We start from the raw sequence: 25,379 nt of genomic DNA on the forward strand, positions 1-25,379 counted from the left end.
GATACAAATTTTCCAGAACTTTGCATGTTACGAAGCCTCGGGGCAATCTTTCATGAATAATGGAGCCCCGTGTTGACTGACAGACAGAAGAAGCTTGGAAGTACTACAGAGCGAAAGACGAGATTTGTGTCTTGTACTGAAACTCCTTCTTATTCTTGCCAGTGGATTGTTTAGAAGATCATTTCCCATGCTGTCCTCCACAAGGGGTGGGGTGTGTTGGGGGTGATTGAAGCTTGTGTGTGTGTGAGGGTATGTGTGCATGTAATTTTTTTGCGCTTTGTCTGTAGTAAATCTATATAACACAGTGTATGAGTGTCACTAAACTACTGAAATAATGTAGCTACATTCTGCATTTCTGAATGTAAGACAATTGTCAGAGGTGTAAATTTAACAGTATGTATGTTATCGGGCATTTGTGAGTCGTATTCTAGATCCTTGAGAGTCGTTTTCCAACTAACCATGAAGAAGAAAAATAAATGGACGAACAGATTGTGATGTTTGTAAATGTATCTTTACAATTGAGTAGCGAATAAGAAAAAAAAACAGGAGGATTTCTATGGATAACCACGACTTTATCCTGTCGATGCCAATCACACAAAAGAAAGTCCTCCATTGTTATTATTTGCAAGATGGTGGTGGTGGGGGACCCCAAAAAAGTAGGCAGGATGGAGGAGCAGGGTGTATTTAGAAAAATAAATAAATAAATAAAGTCATCAGGAACAAAAAAGTCAAAAGTAGCAAAAACAATGACTAAAAACAAAGAAAACCAAAGAAGACGAAACAAACCTGACAGGATGAAACCATTAATGACACGACATTGCCGGGAGTTCTTTTAACTGCCACTGATTAAAACGAACAACACCTGTGCAGCTGTAGGCGGGACCCGACAGTGCAACCCATTGGTCGCAAATCGAAACGCAACATCCTTGTTATCCCACGGCCATACGCCTGACCAGCTCTCGGGTCCGCAAGACACGCTTTAGCTCATACACCAGAGCTCTTTAATCCGGCATTTCTCTCACAGCACCGCAAGATTAGCTGTTCTCGCACGCGTCCAACATAAAACCCTTGATGAAAACACAACCGTTTTATAGGAAGTGAAGGGTAATTCCAGGAGGAAGGAGAGAAGATGCAAGGCAAACAGGAATGGGAGATCAGGAAAAGAGGCCAAGAGGAATGGGGTCATACCTCATACTCAACTAATCTTCCCCTTTTTCTGAGAGTGGGGTGGAGAGAAGGGGGGAGGGAGAGAGAGAGAAAGTGAAAGACAGAGAGAGAGAGAAATAAACACTGAAATAATTACAACGTTTCCAGTAGCCTAGTTTCTCTTCCACAAAGCATCGGGAAAGCAGCTCTGGCAAAGTGACTAAAAGCGGGGCGAGACAGATAGGAGATGCAAGAAGAAGAGGATGTGGGTGATGATAATGGAGCTGTAGCTCAATTGTCATGGTTACCAGCACCAGTGTGCAAGGCTATGCGCTTGTATGTGTGTGTTTAAAGACTCGCACTGAACTTGCAATGTCAATTTACAGAGGCTTTGCATCGTCCTCTCATTTCGCCTGCTTTTCCGCTACTTTGAGTCAGCTTTTCCAACATTCGTCAACCCTGCAAACAAGGCTAAGCGCTTCCAAAGAAATCTGCATTATACAGCCTAAACCCATCCATAATGAATTTAACACCGTGACAGATAGAATTCACCATCTCTGGTGTAAATTGGCATCTAATTTTAGTACCGTCACACAACAAGCCCGAGGTGTAAATGATGATTGGAACGAACCAAACACATCTGCAGATGCTCACGCGTACTTGCATACTCCATTATTAAATAGTGTGACTTGAAAACACCAATTACTGCAGTGTCAATCGTTACTTTCACTCCAGGGGCTTTTTTTCTGTTGTAGTAAACAGTAGGAAATAGTTTGCAGTTTATTTCAAGTACAGTAAAGGACAAAATTGCTTACAGCAAACACATGAAATGCAGTATCACGATCTCGGCCTGCAGGCCACATCTGGCCTGTTAAGTCATTTCATCCAGCTTGGAGGAATGAAGAATCAGCCTCCTGAGCGTTCCAGGCCAGTAGAGCGTGTGCTGATCTCAAGTCAACGAACGAAGGGGGGAAAGGAGGTGGGGGGAGGATAAATAACTTTTTGGGGAGTGTGTGTGCCTGTGCGTCTGTGTTCGTGTGTGTGTGTGTGTGTGTGTGTGTGTGTGTGTGTGTGTGTGTGTGTGTGTGTGTGTGTGTGTGCGCGCGTGTGTGTGTGTGTTTGTGTTCTATTTTGTGTTAGCATACAGCTCAGTGCAGCCTGACCGCCCCATCAGCATACCTACCAATTACTCCGGTTTTGCCGTAATGAGTACAATTTTCATTATCCCATTCCAGTTTACGGTTTTATTAATGAAAATTATGGTTTGCAATAAAAACAATAAGTCAAAAATCGTCAAAATAGTATATACCCAACATCCATTCAAAACACGAGATCACTGAGGATCATATATAATTTAGAACAGGTGATCGGCACAGTGCCAGCTGTTAGCTTAAAGAGTTAGCATCATTTGTCTCATTGTCATGTCATGCATCTGCTGGAGAAAAAGCAACAAGTGTGAAATCTAAAAGAAAATTACAGTCGTTTCGTGAGGAATACTCCCAATCATTTCCAGAATACAATTCAATTCATTACATTTCATTATACAGTAAAGTCTCGTTATATCGATATCGGATATATCGATAGTCCCGGTTATATCGATACTATTTCTATGCACGCACGGAGAAAATTACATGCAAACAGGGTCGGATATATCGATAGTCCCGGTTATATCGATATTTTTTCGGACTCCCTTGAATATCGATATAACGAGACTTTACTGTACTTTTCAAATAAGTATTTTTTTTCACAAGTATGTCTTTGACATTTGACATCAACATTTGTATGGTGTTTTAGCCTCATTTTAAGTACCTGTAATGTTAAAACAATATTTTGGCTTTGCTCCCTGACCGCCTGACCAGGAAAGGGTACCTTGCAATTAGCAATCTGGGCCATTAACTTTTTAAATTCCCATTTAAACGTTGTTTAAGTAGCGTTTGTATCATCGGATTACCCGCCATTTGCAAGACATTGTTGTTGAAGAACATTCAAGTCGGATCAGTCAAGATATCACGGCATGCAACCTCCATAGGAATTCACCTGACTGGTGATAAGCTCGCTTTGTAGTTTTCATTCTCTTTGGGAACTGCATCTCAATTGGACTGTGGAAATTGGAGCAGGCACAACACCGCCGCTTGCGAGATTGTGTGAAATGACATCTTTTGAATTAAAGAAAAGGCACAAGAAATCCAACCTCAAATCCACCAGATCTTAATCTTTTTATCAAGTCAGTGTCACTACAAAGCCTTCTTTCTTCCATTCAATACATTTCATTTTTTATTGTAATGGAAGTTAGTGCTCGCTGAATCAGAAACAAGTGACCTTTCTGAGTTAGATGCCTGTAGAAGGGATGAGTATTGATGTGAGATGCTTTTGAATACAAGGCTCAGGCGGTGGCAAGTGGCGACTCGCCGGGAGTGAAGTGGTGGCCTCGCAATCGAACCTGCTCGCCGCAAGCCTTGGTGTTGGAGTTGTAATTGAGTAGATGCTACGTGAGAGACTGGACTTATTTGTTTACTTCAATGGGAGGCAGGCTATTAAATGTGCACTTATATCGTCTTCATCTGTTGTCTAACACAGTGTGGCGCATAAAATATTTTCTCATAATGAAGACCCAGCCTTAGAGGCAATAATGCATTTAGCTCTTGCTCATTCCACCATTGCAAAATTGTACTAGTGGGCACCACTTTTCATGTTATCACAACTGTGTCCCTTATAGATTTTAACATAATTACCCCTAAAAAAGACTTTACTCGTTAAATGAATGTCTTACATAATTAACCTTTGTTGCACCCTGTGAACTCATAACATTATCCACTGTCCACTGTAGTAACTGCTGTCCCGGAGAGGGTTTAAATGCATCAGTTCATATTTCAATTACAAATGTCAACATGTTACTGAAAGTAGTCCATTGTATATTCAATGTCTAGAAAGTATAAATTCACATTAATGTAGTTTTAAAGAAAGTTTTCAAATTAGATGCTAGTTTTAAAGTCAAACAGAACAGACGGCCAACTTTGGAGAGTCCATGCAGCCTTTTTCTTTCTTTCTTTCTTTCTTTCTTTCTTTCTTTCTTTCTTTCTTTCTTTCTTTCTTTCTTTCTTTCTTTCTTTCTTTCTTTCTTTCTTTCTTTCTTTCTTTCTTTCTTTTTTATTTTTTATTTTTTATTTTTTATTGTTTATTGTTTATTTTTTATTTTTTATTGTTTATTTTTTATTTTTAACAATTGTTTTAGTCCATTAACTTTTCCATGAACTCCACAAACCCGATGGAATTTCAAATGTTGTGTCTATTATTGTTGTCTCGTTTTGTTTCCCTCAACATTGCCGCATTAAACCATAATATATTCATTGCAACAACTGTGTGTACATCCCAGGGAATGCGGTTGTGCTGCAAATGTCGAATGCTGTTTTGAGTTTGAACTGATGCGCAGATGTTAAATGGAGTTTCTAATTTTAATTAAGTTTAACCAGTATCATCTCCCCTGTTTGTAATGTCTCTTTCCCAAAAAAACATTTTTTTAAATGCAGTAAATTGCATTAATGCACAGCTGAATTCCAAAAAGCTGCAGAAAAGTCGTGTATGGCTCTAACATTTTTTTTAATGTATTCTTTTATTGAACACGTTAAAAAACTCCTGCTTCACACCTCAGCCCATGTATCTGTAACAGAGTGAAATTCAAGTGAAAATGGAATATTTCATTCTCAGCTAATGTCTCAAAATGTTCTACTGGTACCCCTAAAATTCCAGGTAAGGTGCCACTGTGCTTTTCTTGAGTAACAGTTAGTCCAGAGCCATGCACTATTTAAAAGGTGCTTGCATCCGTTGCTGAGCTCATCATTAATTTTGCAAAACATTGCAGTCGACTAACGAAGTTTTGCACCTCAAATATCCCCAAACAGCTGCCATGACTCCTTCTCCATCTGCCCCAATGTTATACGTGTACATTGGCTTGTAAAATGGTACCTGTGTTCTGATATCATTTTATTTCTTTAGTGTATGCATAATGATGTGTACTGATAAGAATGCCACCGTGAATGGAAAAAGCATCCCATCCATCCATTTTCCAGTCATCGTTTAGGTTTGCGAGGGTTGCTGGAGCAAACTATCCCAGCCGTCTTCGGGGACTAGGAAGGTGATAGAGAATAGACAGAATCAAATTATTTAAAAGTTTCAAGGTTAGTTGGCCGCCGAACACAACGCCCACAATGGAAGCACAGAAAATCTGGGGTCAATCTGAGGTGAACAGACACACCCTGTTCAACATGTCATCTTCATGTAGGAGATCAGGCCTTGGACTAATTTAGGACTTGATAAACTCCTTCACAGGAAGAGGTCATAAGCCAGGTTAAAAATCTATCAGTTAGTGGAAAGGACAACCAATTAAAATGTCTATGTTCTGTTGTTTTATAGTTGTTGGTGCTTGGGACGTCCACGGGTGTGGTATTCAAATCAAGAGGACTATGTTTTTCTAATGTATAACAAATTTGCATATACTCTCAATACATAGTTTGGCAGAGGGCTGCAGAATTTGGGCGTCGGTCAAAAGACAATCTTCCTGTGTTCGACCCTTTGTTCACAGTGTCCGACCAAACATCTCTGACAGCAGGGGAAACCCAGAAAGGTTGCCAGCCAATTGCAGGGCACAAAGAGACAAACAACCATTCACTCTCACACTCACGCCTAGTGACAATTTCGAATGTTCAATCAGCCTGCCATGCATGTTTTTGGAATGTGGGAGGAAACCGGATAAAACTCACGTGGGCCTGGGGAGAACATGGGATCTCCACACAGGGAGGCCGGACCAGGTCTTGAACTCACAACCTCTGCACTGCGAAGTTGGTGTGCTAACTACTCGACTACCGGGCTGCCCTGGAAATATAATCTTTTCTATAGTTAGTCTTTTGGTACCAACTTTACTGGGTTCTTGTCAGGTACGAAGACAATTGTGGCCTTCAATGTCGGAAATCGATATCAATGACCTGCACTTGTTAATGGAGCGTTGATCATGTCCTAATCCCAAGTAGCCCATTTATGCTGGAGTCCCATCATTCTTGGTGAACTCTTCATTAGGGGTGCTCCCTGTGCAAGAACGATGGCGGGATCAATCTGGTAGTTTCACTGCTGCAAGCGTTGAGCTACATTTGGTGCCTTAGCATCAATCGCCATTCGAGGCCATGAGCCATGCATTTTGTATGGGCTGGTAACCTACATATGCCCATGCCGCTGTCAGCAAAAAAAAAAACGGGCTGTGAGGGCAGTTTGTTAAAATGCTCACCCCTGGTCCATATAGCATGCAATTGGCTGTCAAACAATTTAGGGTGTACTGTACCCCACCTCTCGCCCAAAGTCAACCGCGATAGGCTCCAATTCCCCTGTGACCTTAACCCATTCACTGCCAGACATGTGCTAAAATGTGTCCACTCCAGTGCCAGGGTTTTTGTCAATGTCAATCGAATTCCAGGACCCAGAGAATATTGAGTTTTAGGACTACATAAACATTGAATGCAGCGTAAGAAACCTTAGAGACTCATCTTTCATTAGAAAAAAATTGTTGCCTGTAATTCCTAAATTGTATAGGTCTGGAGTTATATGAGCTTGAAATGAGGGCGGCTGTCCAATTACAATGCAATAGATACATATTGGTTTATATAGCACTTGAACAACAGCTGAAGCTGGAACAATGCGCTAACATGGAAAAAAATCTGCCCCTTGTGGAAAGGAAAAAAACATTGCCTGAGGCCATGGCCAGTGCTTTATCAGCACCCAAACAAAAAAAATATTTTCAATTCCCGAATAAATTCTTGAATGGCAGTGAATGAGTTAAGAAGACAGGCTATAGAAAATAGATGAATGGAATCTTTGGGTCAAAAAAAAATTGTCGACTTTTGCATCCTATTTTTTTCATCACGTTTGTTGTTACCTATGAGAAGTTCATAACATGAAAAAGTACAAAGATGCTAATGAATAATTCATAACATTTTGCTTCACAAAAACCGGCAAATGGCGAGGCAAAGCGAATGCAGACACGCCAAAGCAACAGAGCGTAATCGCTGCCAGGCGGAGTGGGAGGAGGAACGCTCATGAATAATTTTGCCATGCGCTACATTAAAATAACAGAATAGTCAGTGAGCGTCATCAGCTCTTAAAGACATGGTTTTATCTCCATTTGATTGACAGTTTCTTTTTTTCATGCTTTTTTTCTGACCCAGATTCTGATTGGAGAAGTGACCAATTTCTTTGTAAAGTCCGAGGGAGCTCAGGAGAAGACCATCGTGACCGCAGACTGCTGCTATTTCAACCCGCTTCTCCGCAGGATCGTCCGTTTTCTGGGTCAGCCCTTGTTTTTTGCAGATAAGAACCGCCTCTTCTGTTGAACTCAGGAGGGCCTTCCATTTCTTGGGAGTGAAGCTAAAAGTCATGCAGACAAACGAGAAAACTGCCTTTGTTTTCACTCGATTTTGAGTACCGTATTCTCTACACTATAAGGCGTACCTAAAAGATTTTTTTTCTTCAAATGCTGACCATGCGCCTCATAATCCCATGCACTTTATGTATGGAAAATGTTTTAAAATATGTCATTCATTGAAGAGGCCCCTTATAATGCGGTGCACCTTATGTATGGAAAGGGTTTTTAAATGCAGTGATACCTCGGTTTATGAACCCCTTGGCTTACGAACTTTTCGGTTTACGAATGTTAAATTTCTTAAAATTTTACCTTGGCATACAAGCTTTTTTTCGGGATACACACGGAGCTTCCTCAATGAGTGATGTGTCGTTCGCGAACGAGCCCGTTCTTCTAACAAAATGGCAGCCGACTGTTTTGGCCCTCTATTTCCCACCCCCAGTCTTCGGTTAAAGCCACGTGATTGGTCAAGAACGCAGCAGTGAGGGGGGGGGGATGGTTTAAACATTAAAGCGACAGCCATAGTTTCAACTTTGATAGTTCAAAGGCAGAGTGTAGACTGCAAGGTTAAAATATCCCATCAATCAGGCTCCACAAACAACCCGGACAAGCCATCTGTACACTTGATGCAAAAAGCTATCAACCCAGCTAAACATAACACAATTGATGAGAAACTAGATAAAATTATCGCAGAGAAAGCACCTACAAGGGATAATTCCTCAAGATGGTGAAAGAAGAAGGTTACCTTCCTCATCAGAATCATCTTTATTGCCAAGTATGTAGAACACACAAGGAATTTGTTTCCGGTCGAACACTAGTATCATCATCCAAAAAATTGCAAAGAGGCACTATACAGTTCAATTTGGGCTACTGTTCAAAGACTTAATGTCTTGGGGGAAGAAGCTGTTTGAATCAAGTGTTTAATGCTGAGGAAACCGGCCACTCCATTCCATCAAGCCATCAACGATCATCACAAAGGTAAATAAAATGACTTTATTATACAATACAGTTTATTTCTTTAATTATAATACCATGGCACATTTATTATACATGAAATAAGGTATATTTTGTGTAGTTTTAAGGCTTAGAAAATGAGAAAGTAGAAAATTATATTTTATGGAGACCTGGGAACGGATTATTCTCATTTTAATGGTTTCCTATGGGAAATTATTTTTTGGGATACACACATTTCGCCTTACACAGTCTGTCTGGGATCCATTTAAGTTCGTAAGCCAAGGTATCACTGTACTATATAAACATTAAACATACTTATATAAGCCTTAAACATCCATTCCATACAAAATACAGCAGTGAAGCAACTTCCAAACGAATTCACCTTACGAACGACCGTTCGGAACGTATCTCGTTCGTAAGTTGGGGAGCATCTGTTTATTGACCCTCTGTACAAGGTACAGTATCTGTGTTAGGGCAATTCGCAATACGAACACATTTCTAATTTAAGGCTGACATATAATTATGAGACATCATGTACGTCTATAGTCCAGGAAGTGATTCTTATCAGAAGCTAGTGATGTTATTAGAAATCATTGTAGCTATTCAAGTACTCTGGTTTAATCATTTATCCCTCTTATTCACATGCCTGCAGGCGTGTACTCCTTCGGCCTCTTTGCGACAACAATCTTTGCCAACGCGGGTCAAGTGGTGACAGGGAACCAGACGCCTCATTTCCTGAGCGCGTGCAAGCCCAACTATACGGCTCTGGGATGCCAGTCCTCACTGCAGTACATCACAGAGCAACGCGCATGCACAGGCAACCCTTTCTTGGTGGCGTCCGCCCGCAAATCGTTCCCCTCCAAAGATGCGGCACTCAGCTTTTACTCAGCCATCTACACTGTGGTAACTAAAGATTTCTAATTTCATTCTATTTCCTATAGCGTTTCTCATCGGATAGTGTTAATGGTTGTGAATATTTGTCTGATGCATTTGTTATTCAGGTCAGTGTTATGACAAAAGCAATCCTCATAAAAATGTCTTAGTTGTATGTATATATATTCCAACATAACTTATTCACAGCTGATGATAATGTACAGATATTTGCTAGTAGGTGAAGTGATAAATATGTCATGCTTTATGGTTTATTATTTGCCCTCATTTATCAAGAGTTCAAGTGAGCCCTCTTGTGGTAATAAATGCAAATTATCTCCTCTTCCTTCCGGGCTTTTCATTCCAGATGTATGTGACCTTGGTTTTCCGCACCAAGGGGACCCGTCTGACCAAGCCGACATTGTGCCTGGTTCTGCTCTCACTGGCAGTGCTGGTGGGCGTGGTGAGGGTGACAGAGCATAGGAACCACTGGAGTGACGTGCTGGCCGGGTTCATCACCGGGGGAGCCATCGCAGCCTTCTTGGTAAGAGAAGTTACGATGGAAATGTGATTTCATTTTGTTTCTTCATGTCATCTTGGCTTTTTACATTAGGTGTCATGTGTGATCAACAATTTCCGACCGGCCCAAACGGTGGTGCCAAATCCTCCGCCACCAGCGCCACAACATTTTGAGACGCCGGCTGGGATTCCTCTCCTCACTCTGCCCCGTGTTGAGAGTCCACTTGAAAAGTTAAGTGGCCTTCAGGTAAGGGTTGGGGGACTAAGACCTAAAAATAGCATTAACGTTCAAATATAGAATGATCAAAATGGTGGCCTAGTCCTCTCACATTCTAACAATCACCATTTTCGAGGACTGCAAATTGCCCACTGGTGTGAATCTATAAAGCATGTGTCCAGCGATAAGAGGTGTAGATAATTTATGGGTGGAAAGCTATTGAAAGGCTGCCATATGAAAGGAAATTATTCAGGACATGAAAATTTGCTTCGATCGTAATGCTTACTGTGTTGCTGAAAATGTTTGGCTATTAACTCATTCACTGCCAGACAAAAATGTGTTCACTCCAGTGCCAGGGTTTTTGTCATTGCCACTCGAATTCCAGGACCCACAGAATATTGAGTTTTAGGACGACATGAACATTCAACGCAGTGTTAGAAACCCTACTCTCTTCTTTCATCTGAAAAAAATAGTTAATTCCTAATTTATATGGGTCTGGAGTTATATAAGCTTGAAATGAGGGCAGCTGTCCAAAATACAATGCAATACATTATATAGCGCTTCCACAACAGCTGAAGCTGGAACAATGCACTCACTTGGACAAAAAGCAAATGCTGCCCCCTCGTGGAAGGGAAAAAAATGCCAGAGGTCATGGCCACACTTTATCGGCACCCAAACAAGAAAAAAAAACAAAACCCGAACAAATTCGGGAATGGCACTCGACGTCATATTTTCAATTCCCTAATAAATTTGTGGATGGCGATGAATGAGTTAAGGGTATTTTTTTTAAATCAATATCTCAGGGTGAACGCAAACCCCTCAAATTTTAAACTTGATTTTCCTAAGTTAAAGAAATAAGCTGGCCTATCCTTATATTTACTGTGACTGCAGTTTTCACCAAGACTACTATTTGATTCTAGTTGACACAAATTCCCAGCAGACAAATCAGCCCATTTCCAATGGAGGTTGGGCGCCTCTTGTGCATTTTCTGGGACGCTACATTGGAGGCCTGACGGCTCGAATTGATACGCAAGTACTTCTTTAATCGATTGCAAACATTTATGCTTTCCTCTTCACAACTATTTGAATCATTCATAAATGGATGAGTAACAAGAAAGCGTCTTCTCTGAATCTGAAGCCATTGTTTTGATTCTAGAGCAAGGCAAAGACGTCCTGGCGTGACGTCACGAACAAGGAGGCGGGGCCTTCTGAAACTGTCCGGGGTCATTTTGAAGTAGTTTTGGGGCACTTTAACAAATTTTTATTGGTGTTTTGCATTTGACTAAAAATGTCAGCCTGCGTGTTTTGGGTATTTTAGATGCTATAAAACGTTTTTCTAATGTCAGAAACAAAAAATGGTGTCGGTTGTCCTTAATTAAGTATGCGACACACATTGTGTGAAATGTGCTATGAAGATCCTACCATTTTACCCTCATCTCTTTATGCCATAGGCTCCAGGGTTACCATATTCTGAGATCACATGACGATCAGCCAATCCCGGACCCCACCCCCGTGCACCATCCCTTGCGGAGGTGCCTCACCAGCTCAGTCTAGACCGGTCTGAGGACGGCGCCACCCAGCCCTGTCCCGGCCACCATTGGGGGCGACTTCCACTCCGTCGAGTGAAATCCACACAGGTCTGAAGGTCCACAGGCAGGTGACCTGCCTGACGAGCCGTTACAAGGAAGGCGACCAGTCGCCCTACTTGTATTTTTTTAGTCCTTTTTTTCCCTCTCCTCTCTTGGGAGCAAAATGAGCCAAGGTAAGGCTCGTTCAAGCCAGCTGTGTTGAAGCAATACCCCCCCCCCCCCCCACACACACACACACGTCCCTGCCAAGACTCCACAAAAAGGTTGTGACTCTGATCAAAACTTAGTGGAGTAGACACTTTGAGGACCGGGAGAGAAGCCTAATAAGATCAGTGGACCGTCCACTGGAGATGTTTTTCTAACACTCAGGACAATTCAGTGGTGAAATTGCTGTTTAGGAATCAACAAATACATAGTATTGTTTACTGTTTCAGCATTGTTCGTGTCCTCAAAAGCAGTGTTTCACAACCTTTATTGAGCCAATTTTACATGAGAAAAACCAAGCAGCCACACCAAGAAAAAAAATCACAAAAACGTTGATGAAATAATATGATGATGTCATCGCAGTGTGTCATCTTCATCTTCATCGCAATTATTCTGTTTTATCTGTGGCAACAGGTATATACTTTCAGCTTCTGACATTGTTAGTGAAAGAGTGTCAGAAGATGTCGCGAAATTGCTTCCGGTGAATGAAATTTCAGAATATTTCTACATACAGTGATACATAAGCTTACAAATGCTTTAGTTTATTAAAGTCGCGAGAATTGGATTGGATTGGATATGCCTTTATTAGTCTCACAGTGGAGAAATTTACATTTCACAGCAGCAAAGTGATGAAAGGAATGAAAGTAGAAAAACAAAATACATGAGCTGCTGGAAAGGTAGCCACTCTCGCGGCGCCGTCTTGAAGTCAAAATAACAAAAAAAAAAAACCTAAATAAATAATCTTGGCATACGAAGTCGTTTTCGGCAAACGGAGCAAACCACATGGAGCCACGGTGGCTGGCGGACTAGTTTTCGGCGGAAGAACACCAAACTACACGGTCGAACAGCGCCACAGTGGCTGGTGGACTTGTTTCCATGTAGTAAATAAAACTACCTTATTATATAGTACACTTTATTTCTTTAATTACAATACATTAGCACATTTATTATACATAAAAATAAGGTATATTTTGTGTAGTTTTAAGGCTTATTTAGTGGGAAATTATGTTTCATGGGGACCTGGGAACAGATTATTCTCATTTTTAATGGTTTCTTATGGGAAATAAATGTTTGGCAGACGAACTTTTCGCCTTACACAGACGTTCTGGGAACCAATTAAGTTTGTAAGCTGATGTATCACTGTACTTATATTTGACCCTGTTAATAAAATAATTTCTGTTAAGTTAGTAGAAAAAAAATAATTTCCATTACCGGCGTGTCTTAACATCTTGAAAAAGTGGATATTCTAGCTCTTTATGCGACCAGGTGCACTAGTATTACAAACACAGACTACGTAACCAATAAGTCTTACCCATCTTAAGAATTTTGATGTGACTCATGAATATCACGCCCGCATTGGTTTCGAGCTCTCGCCCCCTTTTCTAATGTGAAGTTCTCCAGGTGTGGCTGGGAAGTACATCCTTTGATCAAAAGTTTACAATTCGTGACTCAATCACTTCTTTTGACCAGTTAGGAATATTTTCATTGAAAAAGATGAAACAATATTTTCTATGGCATTTAAATGTTCACATTTTAGTTAATGTTTAATTGATGTTAGTATTAATGGATCCTTAGTATTGGAAAGAGGTGATGGACCCCCCCACCCGCCACCCCAATAAAAAATCATGCAAATAAGAATCCATCAGTATCTCCCAATTAGCTTGAAAACAGTTATCACAGTATTATCTTTTGTTATAGAGACTTTAGGCACACTGTGTATCAGTGAATTCATGTCAACATCAATCAAATGGACTGGCGTAAAGCCTCTTTCACACAGAGATCCTGCAAAATTAGCCGCGTCAGAGCAATAACAGCTGTCACATCAGTCATTTGCCGCCTTTGCTTTTAAAGCACAAAAACCGGTGAAGGCGGGATTTTGCTGAGCTCGAACTGAATCCTGTTTAACATTTCCAGTTTTCCTTTACACACAATCACCATCCCCCATCTGTTACAGCTCTGATACTACCTCCCAAGTCAGAAAATGTCCCGGTCAACTTCATCCATTCTGTATCGTCCCCGTGCTGTTTCAAGAGAATGGCAGGACAGCAAAGGGGTGAGAAACGATACCTTCTTTTACCGGCAATGTGTGAAAGGGGCTTACGCAAAAGAGAACAGGAAGCACTTTTGTCAATTATAGCACAGATTTAGCATTTGGCAAGCTGTTATGTTGTATTTCTGTCGTAACAAAATATATTTTCATGTGTGTGTGAACTGCCGTTTCTTTTTTGATATTTTTTTGGAGGGTCGTTGGATTGGCAGGAACTCCTATCTGTCATACTCTGATATTTGTTGTTGCAGATCTCTTTTTGACGTCCCGTTCATTTTGTTCCGGCTTCATTCCAGCATATAGAAAGCTGTGGCTCGGAATTTTTTTGTACAGTCAATGAAAGGTTTTCTTATACTTCACACTATATGCTTATAAGATTATGTCTAATGCGAGGGACAACTGTGTGTGTGTGTGCGTGTGCGTGTGTGTGTGTGTGTGTGTGTGTGTGTGTGTGTGCGTGTGTGTGTGTGCGCGTGCGTGCGTGGTTGCACGCCTGAGTGTGCCTGTTTTTGCGCCTGCTCACAATCAAAATTTAAATGTGCTCTTGGATTGACTGTCCAGGGTATGCTGCACCAAATTCAACTGGGATCAGTACCAGTGATCTGCAAAACCTAACGAGGACAAAGGTCTAGAAAATGGATGGGTGAATATAATTCACCTTTTTTTTCATTTAAATATTTTATGTGAGTGCTTTTGTGAGCACTCCAAATGACAGCACCATTGAGCACTCCAATGACAGCACCATTGTTGTTTGGCAACTTGTTTCGCTGAAGTTGAACTGTGTGGAACCAATCTGGCCTTTTCTTTGAAGCACCATTGCCAAGATCAACACAGTCTAACGTAAACGTGAGGGGGAAAAAAACATCATCTATCATCTATCCATCCATTTTCAATAATGCTTATCCTGAATAAGGTCGCAGGGAGTTGCTAGCGCCTATCCCAGGTGACCTCGGGCGGGATGCAGAACTGGTTGCCAGTCGGTTGCAGGATCAATTTCTTACAGACAAACAACCAAACCAACAACTTGTGATATCACATCAGAGGATGCTCATTAATGTTTACCTCGCAAAAGAACTACATTGAATTGTTCCATCTGTAATTTTTCAGGCAAAAAACAAGTCGAACAGACATGGTGAAGTCCAAATTATACTATTTTCATGTTAAATGTATGTTTTGTATTTAGCAAAATAAACCACAGTTACCATATCATGGAATGTTGTTACTTATAATGTCAAACACACACACACACACACACACACACACACACACACACACACACCACCAAGACCCTGACACACAAACACATACACACACTCACACGCACACTCACAAATCCTCTGCGGTGCTGGAGGACCCCAGAAAAATAGTCATACAAACTCTCTCTCACACACACACACACACACACACACGCACACACTCACAAATCTTCTGCAGTGCTGGAGGGCCGACCAAAAAGTCCTCACTTGTCAGAAAATGTCCTCACTACATATGGTATAAAATCATAGTGGAACTCACAAAAATAGCCACACACACACGCACACACACACACACACACACACACACACACACACACACACACACACACACACGCACGCACGCACGCACACACACACACACACACACACGCACGCACACTCACAAATCTTCTGCAGTGCTGGAGGACCGACCAAAAAGTCCTCACTTGTCAGAAAATGTCCTCACTACATATGGTATAAAATCATAGTGGAACTCACAAAAATAGCCACACACACACACACACACACACACACACACACACACACACACACACACACACACACATATGCGCGAAATATGTCCAAAACAAAAATGACAAAGATGCATTCGACAAATTCTTCAAAAATGCTTTTCTATAGATTGTGGACAACAAAACAGCAGCTGAGTGTATTTCCCCAGACAGCAACTGAAGAGTTTACATAAGAGTATCTACGGGGGGTAAGTTGTTTGTTAGTGTGGATGCTTTTGCTTGTTTTTTTCTTTATTGTATTTTCAATATTTAATATTTTTTAATCACTGTTGAGGCATGCTTTCTTCCCATCAACCATTTTTTCTTCTTTTCAGGTCATGTAGCATGTGGACTGCACTTTCATGGTAAAAAAAGGTTAAAGGTGTCTCTTACTTTTGTTTTTTTTCTTTCGACGACTTACTCGGCTTGTCGTTAGCTTAATGTACAAGGATATTATTTATGCCACGGTACGGGGTGACCAAATTTTTATTTCCCTGTAGAGAAAAATCAGAGGGCACTTTGACTTATTCATGAAAATTACATAGTGTTTTTACATGTATATCAGGCATTTATATAAAAAGTAGTGAGGTAGAAAAAAAACGTTTTTTTAAGGATTATGTGTTGGCAAGCAGCCCTGTACACTATTTGAAATTATCAGGTCAAGGTCACATCTAATTGCCATCTAGAGGTCATCGGATGAAACTACCGGTCGTTCTGAGACTTTGGACAGTCTTAAAGGACAACCGACGTCACTTTTTTGTTTCCTGGGGAAAAACGTTTCATAGCATCTAAAAAACCCAAAACATGCAATATGATATTTTCAGTCAAATGCAAAACACCAATAAAAATGACTTAAAGTGTCCAAAATCTGCAAAAAATTGAGCTGCGAATTGGGCATTTTCAGAAAGTCCCGCCCCCAGTTCGTGACGTCACGCCAAGACATCTTGCATTGCTGGAGAATCAAAACAATGGCTTCAGATTCAGAGAATATGCTTTCTTGTTATACATCCAGTTATGAATATGATTCAAATAGTTCTGAAGAGGAAAGCATACAGCCTTCCACAGGCTGATAAATTCCTTAAATGGAGCTTGGACACCCTCTTCTGGCTCTTTCTGGTGCAACATGAGGTCTTCAGACCAAACAAGCATTGACATGATGGAAGAACTGCTACAATGTGTCCTTTTTTTTCGGTCAGGGGCGTTCCTTCCGTGGCGTGACATCAGGACTCGTCACCAACTCAAAAACAAGACTTCCGGAATATTCAGCACGACTCTTAAAACATAAATTATAGCTATATGCGGTGGAATCTTTGTAAAATACGCTCAGTAGAAGTCATTTGAAGCCATTTTACAAATTATGGACACAACTTGTCTGGAGACGTTGGTTGTCCTTTAAATATCAAGAAAAATCCAGCAGCTCTTGTATTTTGTTTTTCTACTTCTTCCTGTCCTTTCCTCTTCCTTCCATAACTTTGCTGCTGTGAAATGTAAATTTCTCCACTGCGAGACTAATAAAGGCTAATCCAATTCAAAGCAAAACAAGCAAAGTTCCATAAAGTAGAAAAGGAGTCAAATCTTTAATCTTAGATTGGCTACCTTGGCAAGCGGAACAAGGTCTGCATAAAAATGCCTTTTTATGTTTCATAATAATAATAATAATAATAATAATAAAATAATAATAATACATTTTATTTCTAAGCGCCTTTAAAAACTCTCAATGACACTTTACAGTCACGGGATAAGAACATTTTTAATGTAATTTTTAATTGTATTTTGCCCTGATGTTTCGCTCATTTGGGAGGCTCTAATTTGTCCATAGGTGTGAATGTGAGTGTGAATCACTATTTTTCTATGTTTGATCATGTTCTTATTTTTTTTCCTCTACAAGCAATCTTTTTTTGATGTGTGGCGTTGAATTGCTAGTAATGAAATAGCGCCTCTTACTGGCCAACACAAAATGCACAAGCTTTCTGAGAGCTTATGTACCGAGTGCATCTAACCAGCAGGTGGGAGTGTTTGATGTCATATTTTACAGGCAGTCCAAAATAAAAATGGCTGTCGTGGTGGTGGTGGTGTACACATATTGGGAAAGCAACTATTCACATTTTACCAGCTGTGCAATCGGAAGAAAAGAGCATTAAAACAAAATGTGACCCTCACTTATGCACTTTCAGCATTCGTCAGCAAGCTAATGTAACACGATGGCATAATTACTTTGAAAGGTCGACAGCCAATCGCTCTCTTTCTCTACAAATCCGATTCGGAGTTTTTTGCATGTTGTGTTTGTCACTCTTTGTAAGCGACAACATACACACTCACACAGAACACTGTGCACTCTCTCGACAACATTATCTTTTCCGGAAATTGCTTCTGGAGCACAGCCGGAGCCCCATTAGAAAAGAAGAGCTCTGCGCTGTAACCTTTTTAAAAAGCCATTAGTGATGCACCTGCTTTGCGCTCGCTTTCTCTTTCTCACTATCTCTCTCTCTGTTCCTATTTGTGCGTCCTATTTGTCTCTCTTGTTAACATTGACACAACATACACTTGCTCCACCTCATTGCCAGTCGCCCGCTTCCCAAGCCAAAGAGCAGCAACAAAAAGCTCCTTTTCTATGCCAATTAGACCATGCCTCACTCACATTTTAGGTAGAGCAGCATTTCTTTGCCATAGTAATGATTTTTAAAGCGACGTTTTAACTTTTACCCTACCCAGCACTGGATAGCACTTGGCTATTAACTCATTCACTGCCAGACATGTGCCCAAATGTGTCGACTCCATTGGCAGAAAAAAAAGGAGTTAATTCCTAAATGAATGGATCTGGAGTTATATGAGCTTGAAATGAGGGTGGCTGTCCAAAATACAATGCAATACATACATATTGGTTTACAACTGATTCTTTTCTTACAGTGTTTTTTCGGTGTCCAATTCGGAATTATTCAGGAATTGAAAACTACATTCCCAAATTGCGCCAATTTGTGTGGTTTTTGTTTTTTTCATGCGTGTGTGCCGATAAAGCGCTGGCCATGGCCTCTGGTAATGTTTTTTTTTTTTCCTTTTCCAGAAGGGGGCAGCATTTTTCTTTTCCAGAAGGGGGCAACATTTCCCTTTTTTCCATGTTAGTGCTTTGTTCCAGCTTCAGCTGTTGTTAAAGCGCTATAGAAACCATAAATGTAACGTTTGGAAACCGAAAAGTTCGTCAATTCCAATGTGAACTTTTGGCAGGTGCACAGACATAAATGTTGTAAGTATGTTTGTTGATGAAAAGACAGTGTGCTCGTATGCTGTGGAAAGTCATGTTGAAGTAAGTGCTTGATTGAGTAGGTTGCGCCGTGGCGCACGTCACAGCCGATGACTAATATGGCGTTCGGCGTGCTGCACTCTGCTGATTACTCTCAATGGTCTGCCTCTCATAATTAGGAAACCATTAACGTTCTGTATTTCTGTGCATCTGTGTGACTCGGAGACGACGATAGCTTACGAGAGGAAATAAGCGTTTTTTTTTGTTTTTTTTTTTTTTTTAATCGGCATCTCAAATGTCACATTTAAACTTTATGGTTTGCTGTTTGTCTTTGGAGACAAGCGAGACAAATGACAATCCATGTGCTTGTTGTGGTTTAGCCGAAAGATATCATGACACAATCCAGTTCTGCTCTTTTAAGGGTCATTTGTGGACAAGTCTCTCTCTTGCTCTCTATGTTTCTCTTTCTCTCTTCCCTTCTCTCTATCTTTCTTTTGCTATCTCTCTTTCTCAATCTGTCTCCCTTTCAGTCTCTTGCTCTCTCTTTCTTTCTCTTCTCTCTTTCTTTATCTTTCTCTCTCCGTCTTTCTCCCTGTCTCTCCCTCTTTCTCTTCTCTTTCTCATTCTCTCTCTGTCTCTTTCTCTTCTTCTTTCTCTCTCTCTCTTTCTCTTTCTCTCTTTGTCTCTCTCTCTCTTTCTCTCTCTCACTTTCTCTGTCTCTTTCTCTCTCTCACTTTCTCTGTCTCTCTTTCTCTCTCTTCTCTCTCATTTTCTCTCTGTCTCTCTTTGTCTTCCTCTTTTCCCTTTCTCTTTTTCTCTCTTCTCTCTCTATTTCTCTCTCATTGTCTCTCTGTATGTCTTTCTCTTCCTCCCTATACCTTTCTCTCTTTGTCTATCTCTCTTGCTCTCTCTCACTTTCTCTTTCTATTCGGTCTCTCTTTCTCTTCCTCTTTGTCTCTGTCCCATTTCTCTCTCTCTCTATTCTTTCTCTGTCCCACTTTCTCTCTTTCTCTTTCTGTCTTTCTCTCTTCTCTCGCTCTCTTTCTCATTCTGTCTCTCTTTCTCTTCATCTCTTCTATGCTTGTCTGTGACTGTAGTGTCCTTGAGAGTTTTGAAGGTGCTTAAAATTAAATTTATTATTATTATTATTATTATTATTATTATTATTATTATTATTATTATTATTATTATTATCTTTGTCTATCTCTCTTGCTCTCTCTCGCTTTGTCTGTCTCTTTCTCTCTCTATTTCTCTGTACTGTATTTCTCTTTCTCTCTTTTGGTCTCTCTCTTTTTTCTCTTCTCTTCTCTTCTCTTCTCTTCTCTTCTCTTCTCTTTTCTCTTCTCTTCTCTACTCTCTCTCTCTGTCTCTCTCTCTCTCTCTCACACACACACACACACACACACACACACAGACACAGCGGTGGACATTTTACAGTCCCCTGCAAAAGTAATGTAATGGCAATGTTTAGATTTAAGATCAAGAGATGAGTATAAGAAAAAAAAAATCCATCTTTTATTTCACGGGATTTACACTTCAATGTGTAAAATAATGCAATACACACCAGAACACCTTGGAGTGAAATGTTGGAACCTGTGACTGATGAGTGTTTTCTCATTGCTCCAGGCGCCTTTTGGATTGATTGCCGAAATATAAGAGCTATTACACACACATTGGACACATCGAAGACAAGAATTTGAAATGTCATAAAAAGGGAGAAAAAAAACGACTGAGCAACAGCCTACAAACAGGTCATCCAAGAAGATCAACAGCAGTTGATGATCATATCCCTCAAAGTTTGGGCTTGTAAGTTTGCCTCTGAAATGGGGTCACTAGTCTTGATTGATGCAAATCTCAGTGGTCGCAAAAGAATGATCAAATCTGGAACATCATTTTGTCTGGCAATTTCCAGGAAAAAAAAAATGCATCCAAACTAATCGGAGAAGCTACAGGATGACCCCCCCAAAAAACGTGCCCCAACTCTAATTAGGCCCCAATTCATAGTGTTTTGTCCGAATGAAATGAAACTTTGGTCATAACTAGTTTATTTTACTCAAAACATCACATCAAAACACTGGGGACTTTGGCCATTTTTTTCTCCGTTCTACAGCATATCTTCGGTGATGGTTCCTGGTTTCCCTGCATAGACTCTGTCATTAAGATAGCCCCAAAGAAAACATCTGGGGGGTAGGTTGGGATATGGGGTACCCACTCAAAATCAGCCTTTAGACTGATCACTCCACCTACGAAATTCTCTTTCAGCCAATCTCTGGACAGGTTTGAGGTTTGAGAACTTTCTCCGTCTTGCCGGAACCAGAACTTGCTCATGAGCAAGGGGTAGATGGTCTGGAGCCATGGATGAGAGCCATTACCAATTCACTGTGTAAGAACGACTTACTTAAAGAACAGATACTTTGCAGGTGTGTAATATTTTTTACATGTATGAGAAATGTGTGTGCTGGAGTTTCTTTGGAAATCTTGAGAAATGTAAGTTACACTTATCAGCATTACAAAGGGGGAAAAGTCAAAGCTATTAGAAAAAAACATTTACCATAAAGATGAAGAGAAATGAGTAGGGGGATGCAGACAAGCATATTAATGAATCAATATAAGAAAAGACAGGCGGGTCTAAAAGAGGTTGGCATTTAAACTAGCCCACACACACACACACACATACACACACAGTTGTTCTGGAGGTACTTGTCCTTTCCAGGCCACCAGATGAGTGGAGAATTATCAAGAAGCCTTAGCGGCAATCGCATCCAGCATGTCTGCTCAGGAAGACCATCAAGCGGATACAGACGTCCCAGGAGAATGGATTAGCAGTATGCACACACACAAACATACACACACATCCACGCATGAGCAAACATACACACACCCATACCCTACAGGGTGCATCATTCATGACACACACATAACTCCCACAGCACTCTTTCATGGGTTTAAGCCGAATGGCTGGCAGAACACCATATAGGAGGTTTCTATGTCAAAAGCTTGAAGAAAAAGACCTCCCGTGTTTTCATCTTTTTTCTCATTGCCATCATTAACTCATTCACTGCCATTGGCGAATTTATTCGGGATTTGGAAATATGACGTAGAACGCCATTCCCGAATTTGTTCGTTTTGTTTTTCATCCTTGGGTGCCTATAAAGCACTGGCCACGGCCTCTGGCAATGTTTTTTCTCTTCCCCAAGGGGACAGCATTTCCCTTCTTTCCATGTTAGCGCTTTGTTCCAGCTTCAGCTGTTGTTAAAGCGCGATATAAAACAATATGCATTGTATTTTGGATAGCCGTCCTCATTTCAAGCTCATATAACTCCAGACACATATAATTTAGGAAATAACTATTTTTGTTCCTGATGAAAGAAGAGAGTGTCGAAGGTTTCTAACGCTGTATTGAATGTTTACATAGTCCTAAAACTCAATGTTCTGTGGGTCCTAGAATTCGAGTGACAATGACAAAAACCCTGGCACTGGAATATACGTATATAATAGATATAAGAATGAAGTGAAAACTATTATTGAACAATTGCACAAATTTTTAAAGGTTATAACATTCTGGTGTTTTTTTTTATTAATGATCATTTAGCTGATAATAATAATAATAATAATTATTATTATTATTATAATTTACAAGCGCCTTTCAAAGCATACATACATTTTCTAATCCGCTTATCCTCACGGGGGTCACAAGTGTCCTATAGTCTCACCCAACTGTCATCAGGCAATAGGTAAGGGACACCTTGAACTGGTTCCGACAGCTGCAGTGGAAGTGAAATAGCATATTCATAATTCATAAACCCGCCCACACAAATAAAATGATTTCTTACAAAAGTAACTTATTGTTCAACGCGTTACTTGGAGTGCTGTGTCCACCTTTTAAGTGGACTTTTGCACTATGCAATCAGTGACAATAATGCAACATTAATAAATCATGTTGTGGCAATGACATTTTCCATAGGGGAAAACACATAACACATAATGGGGAAAGAGGAAAATAGACAATCGTGCATTTAAAGGTTTAGAGCACATTAAGTTGAAAACGCTTTGCCACATCATAATTCACTAGTCTTAGTGCTTTGCTGTCCATCACATTGCACCAACGCACAATCAACCATCCACACTCACATGTCTACCTAAAGCGGATATGAAAAGTCAACACACCCTTATTCTAATTCCAGATCAAAATAATAAGCAGAATTTTTAGATTTTTAACATTTATCATTATTAAAATGGATGACTGTGTGTCATGACTGTGAAGCCATACAAAGAAGTCAATGAAAAAAATATTGGACATGAGAAAAGGCTTAAAATGTGTCAATTATATAGTGCATCTGATAATTTGAAATTTTGACACACAGTTTAACAAGCCTCAAAGAAGTTGACATGTTTGATTTGCTTTCACCGTCACATAAAATTAGTCGCAATCCAGATCCGGCTCATGGGCCTTGAGTTTGACATCTGTGGTTTCCATCTTGCTGCACCATTTGTATTCAGGACGCTCCCACATTCAACATACATAATTTTCATCTCCAAGACATTTATTTTTAATGATTTATTGTGTTGTGAGTTTCAAATGATAATGTATTTTGGAACAAAATTTGTGGTACATTCATTGAGTCCATCATACAGACGCTCGCCAACTTACAAACGAGATATGTTCCGAACGGTCGTTCGTAAGGTGAATTCGCCCATAAGTTGCTAGTGCTCTCTCTATATATATATATATATATATATATATATATATATATATATATATATATATATATATATATATATATATATATATATATATATATATCATCTCATCTCATTTTCCGTACCGCTTATTCCTCATTAGGGTCGCGGGGGATGCTGGAGCCTATCTCAGCTGTCTTCGGGCACGAGGCGGGGGACACCCTGAATTGGTTGCCAGCCAATCGCAGGGCACACAAAGACATACAACAGTCACTCTCACACTCACACCTAGGGACAATTTGGAGTGGTCAATCTGCCTGCCATGCATGTTTTTTGGAGTGTGGGAGGAAACCGGAGGACCCGGAGAAAACCCACGCGTGTCCGGGGAGAACATGCAAACTCCACACAGGGAGGCCAGACCGGGACGCGAACCGGCGACCTCTGCACTGTGAAGCCGGTGTGCTAACCACTCGACTACCGGGCCGCCCTCTATATATATATATATATATATTATGTACCACAAAAAAAAATATATATATATATATATATATATATATATATATATATATATATATAGTGCTATATTTATATTTGCAAATTTTCCCATTGTGGCACGAATAAAGATTTTCTGATTCTGATATTTTGTATGGAATGTATGTTTAAGGTTTATATAAGTACAGTGATACCTCAGCTTACGAACTTTATTGGTTCCCAGATATATGCGCGTAAGGTGAAAAGTTCATCTGCCAAACATTTATTTCCCATAAGAAACCATTTAAAAAAATAGAATAATCCATTCCCAGGTCCCCATAAAACATAATTTTCTACTAAATAAGCCTTAAAACTACACAAAATATACCTTATCCCGAGCACCGAAGATATAGAAAGTCTAAGGTAATACAAAGTACAAATACAAGTTGACAGTGTGGTGGAAGCGGGGAGGTGCGGCCCCGCCCCCTGCTATCAATCAGAATGTGACAATATCGAACAAGTAGGATGTTTATTTGCCGGAGTAGCATTGCACAAAATAAAGATACAAAATAACTGTTTCTTAACAAACGCGTACAACAATTTTCTCCAGCATGACAGCATATCACTCGCACAGCAATCGGGGGGATGGGGCTCACGGTCGGCGCCGCCGCCTCTTTGAGACAGGTGACCTCTTCTGGCTTCTCCGTTAGCAGGGAGAGCGATTTTTGGACAGCTAGCATGCGTGGGATGCCATGCGTATTTGGGTCAGCAGAAAGCATGTGCGCCGACACAGTAATAAAGATCAATCATACGAAATATACAATGATTAAAATGACACTGAAAGTTATCAGATTTATAAATGCACTGTCAACATTTTGGTATATAATAGTAATCAATAGAAAACGTTGCTTAAAAACAATAGATTGACATCATATACTATCCTGTCGTATAAACTTGTGTCAGCCATTTTGAATGCTTTTCAATTTACGACCGTTTGACTTACGACCGTTTTGTCGGAATGGAACCCAGTCGTAACTCGGATGCTACCTGTATATGTACAACTGGAGAGAATACTACATATGTTACTACAAAAATGTTCGTACGCACTGCCGTTCGTAACTCAAATGCAAGATGTAGTGACTACGTGCTCACTAATTATCTGAATTTATTTCATGATCAATACAAATGCAAACAAGCTCTTCATCATACATATGATGTTTGAAGATCCTATTTCTTGCGCTTATTTCCTTTTTGTTCAACCAAGCAGAGGAGGAGAAAGAGGAGGAGCAGAGAACAA

At 40.2% G+C, this 25,379-nt stretch overlaps 1 protein-coding gene across 3 annotated transcripts in view; it reads left to right on the forward strand.

Annotated features, from left to right (window-relative positions):
* plppr2b (phospholipid phosphatase related 2b) overlaps nt 1-12,734 on the forward strand; it is a 47,679-nt gene extending 34,945 nt beyond the window's left edge. For 2 of the 3 annotated variants that reach the window (XM_089006798.1, XM_089006797.1), the window contains exons 4-8: nt 7,356-7,476; nt 9,156-9,406; nt 9,741-9,917; nt 9,987-10,123; nt 11,561-12,734. In XM_089006798.1, coding sequence (XP_088862924.1) covers nt 7,356-7,476; nt 9,156-9,406; nt 9,741-9,917; nt 9,987-10,123; nt 11,561-11,663 — 789 coding nt within the window. In that variant the 3' untranslated portion in view covers nt 11,664-12,734. Of the gene's footprint in view, nt 1-7,355; nt 7,477-9,155; nt 9,407-9,740; nt 9,918-9,986; nt 10,140-11,560 lie in introns of all 3 variants that reach the window. The other variant, XM_089006799.1, reaches the window with a different exon arrangement.
* Nucleotides 12,735-25,379: the final 12,645 nt, after the last annotated feature.

The sequence above is a fragment of the Hippocampus bargibanti genome, linkage group LG10, assembly GCF_051943395.1.
Source record: "Hippocampus bargibanti isolate YZ-2025 linkage group LG10, ASM5194339v1, whole genome shotgun sequence".
NCBI classification, from domain to species: Eukaryota; Metazoa; Chordata; class Actinopteri; order Syngnathiformes; family Syngnathidae; genus Hippocampus; species Hippocampus bargibanti.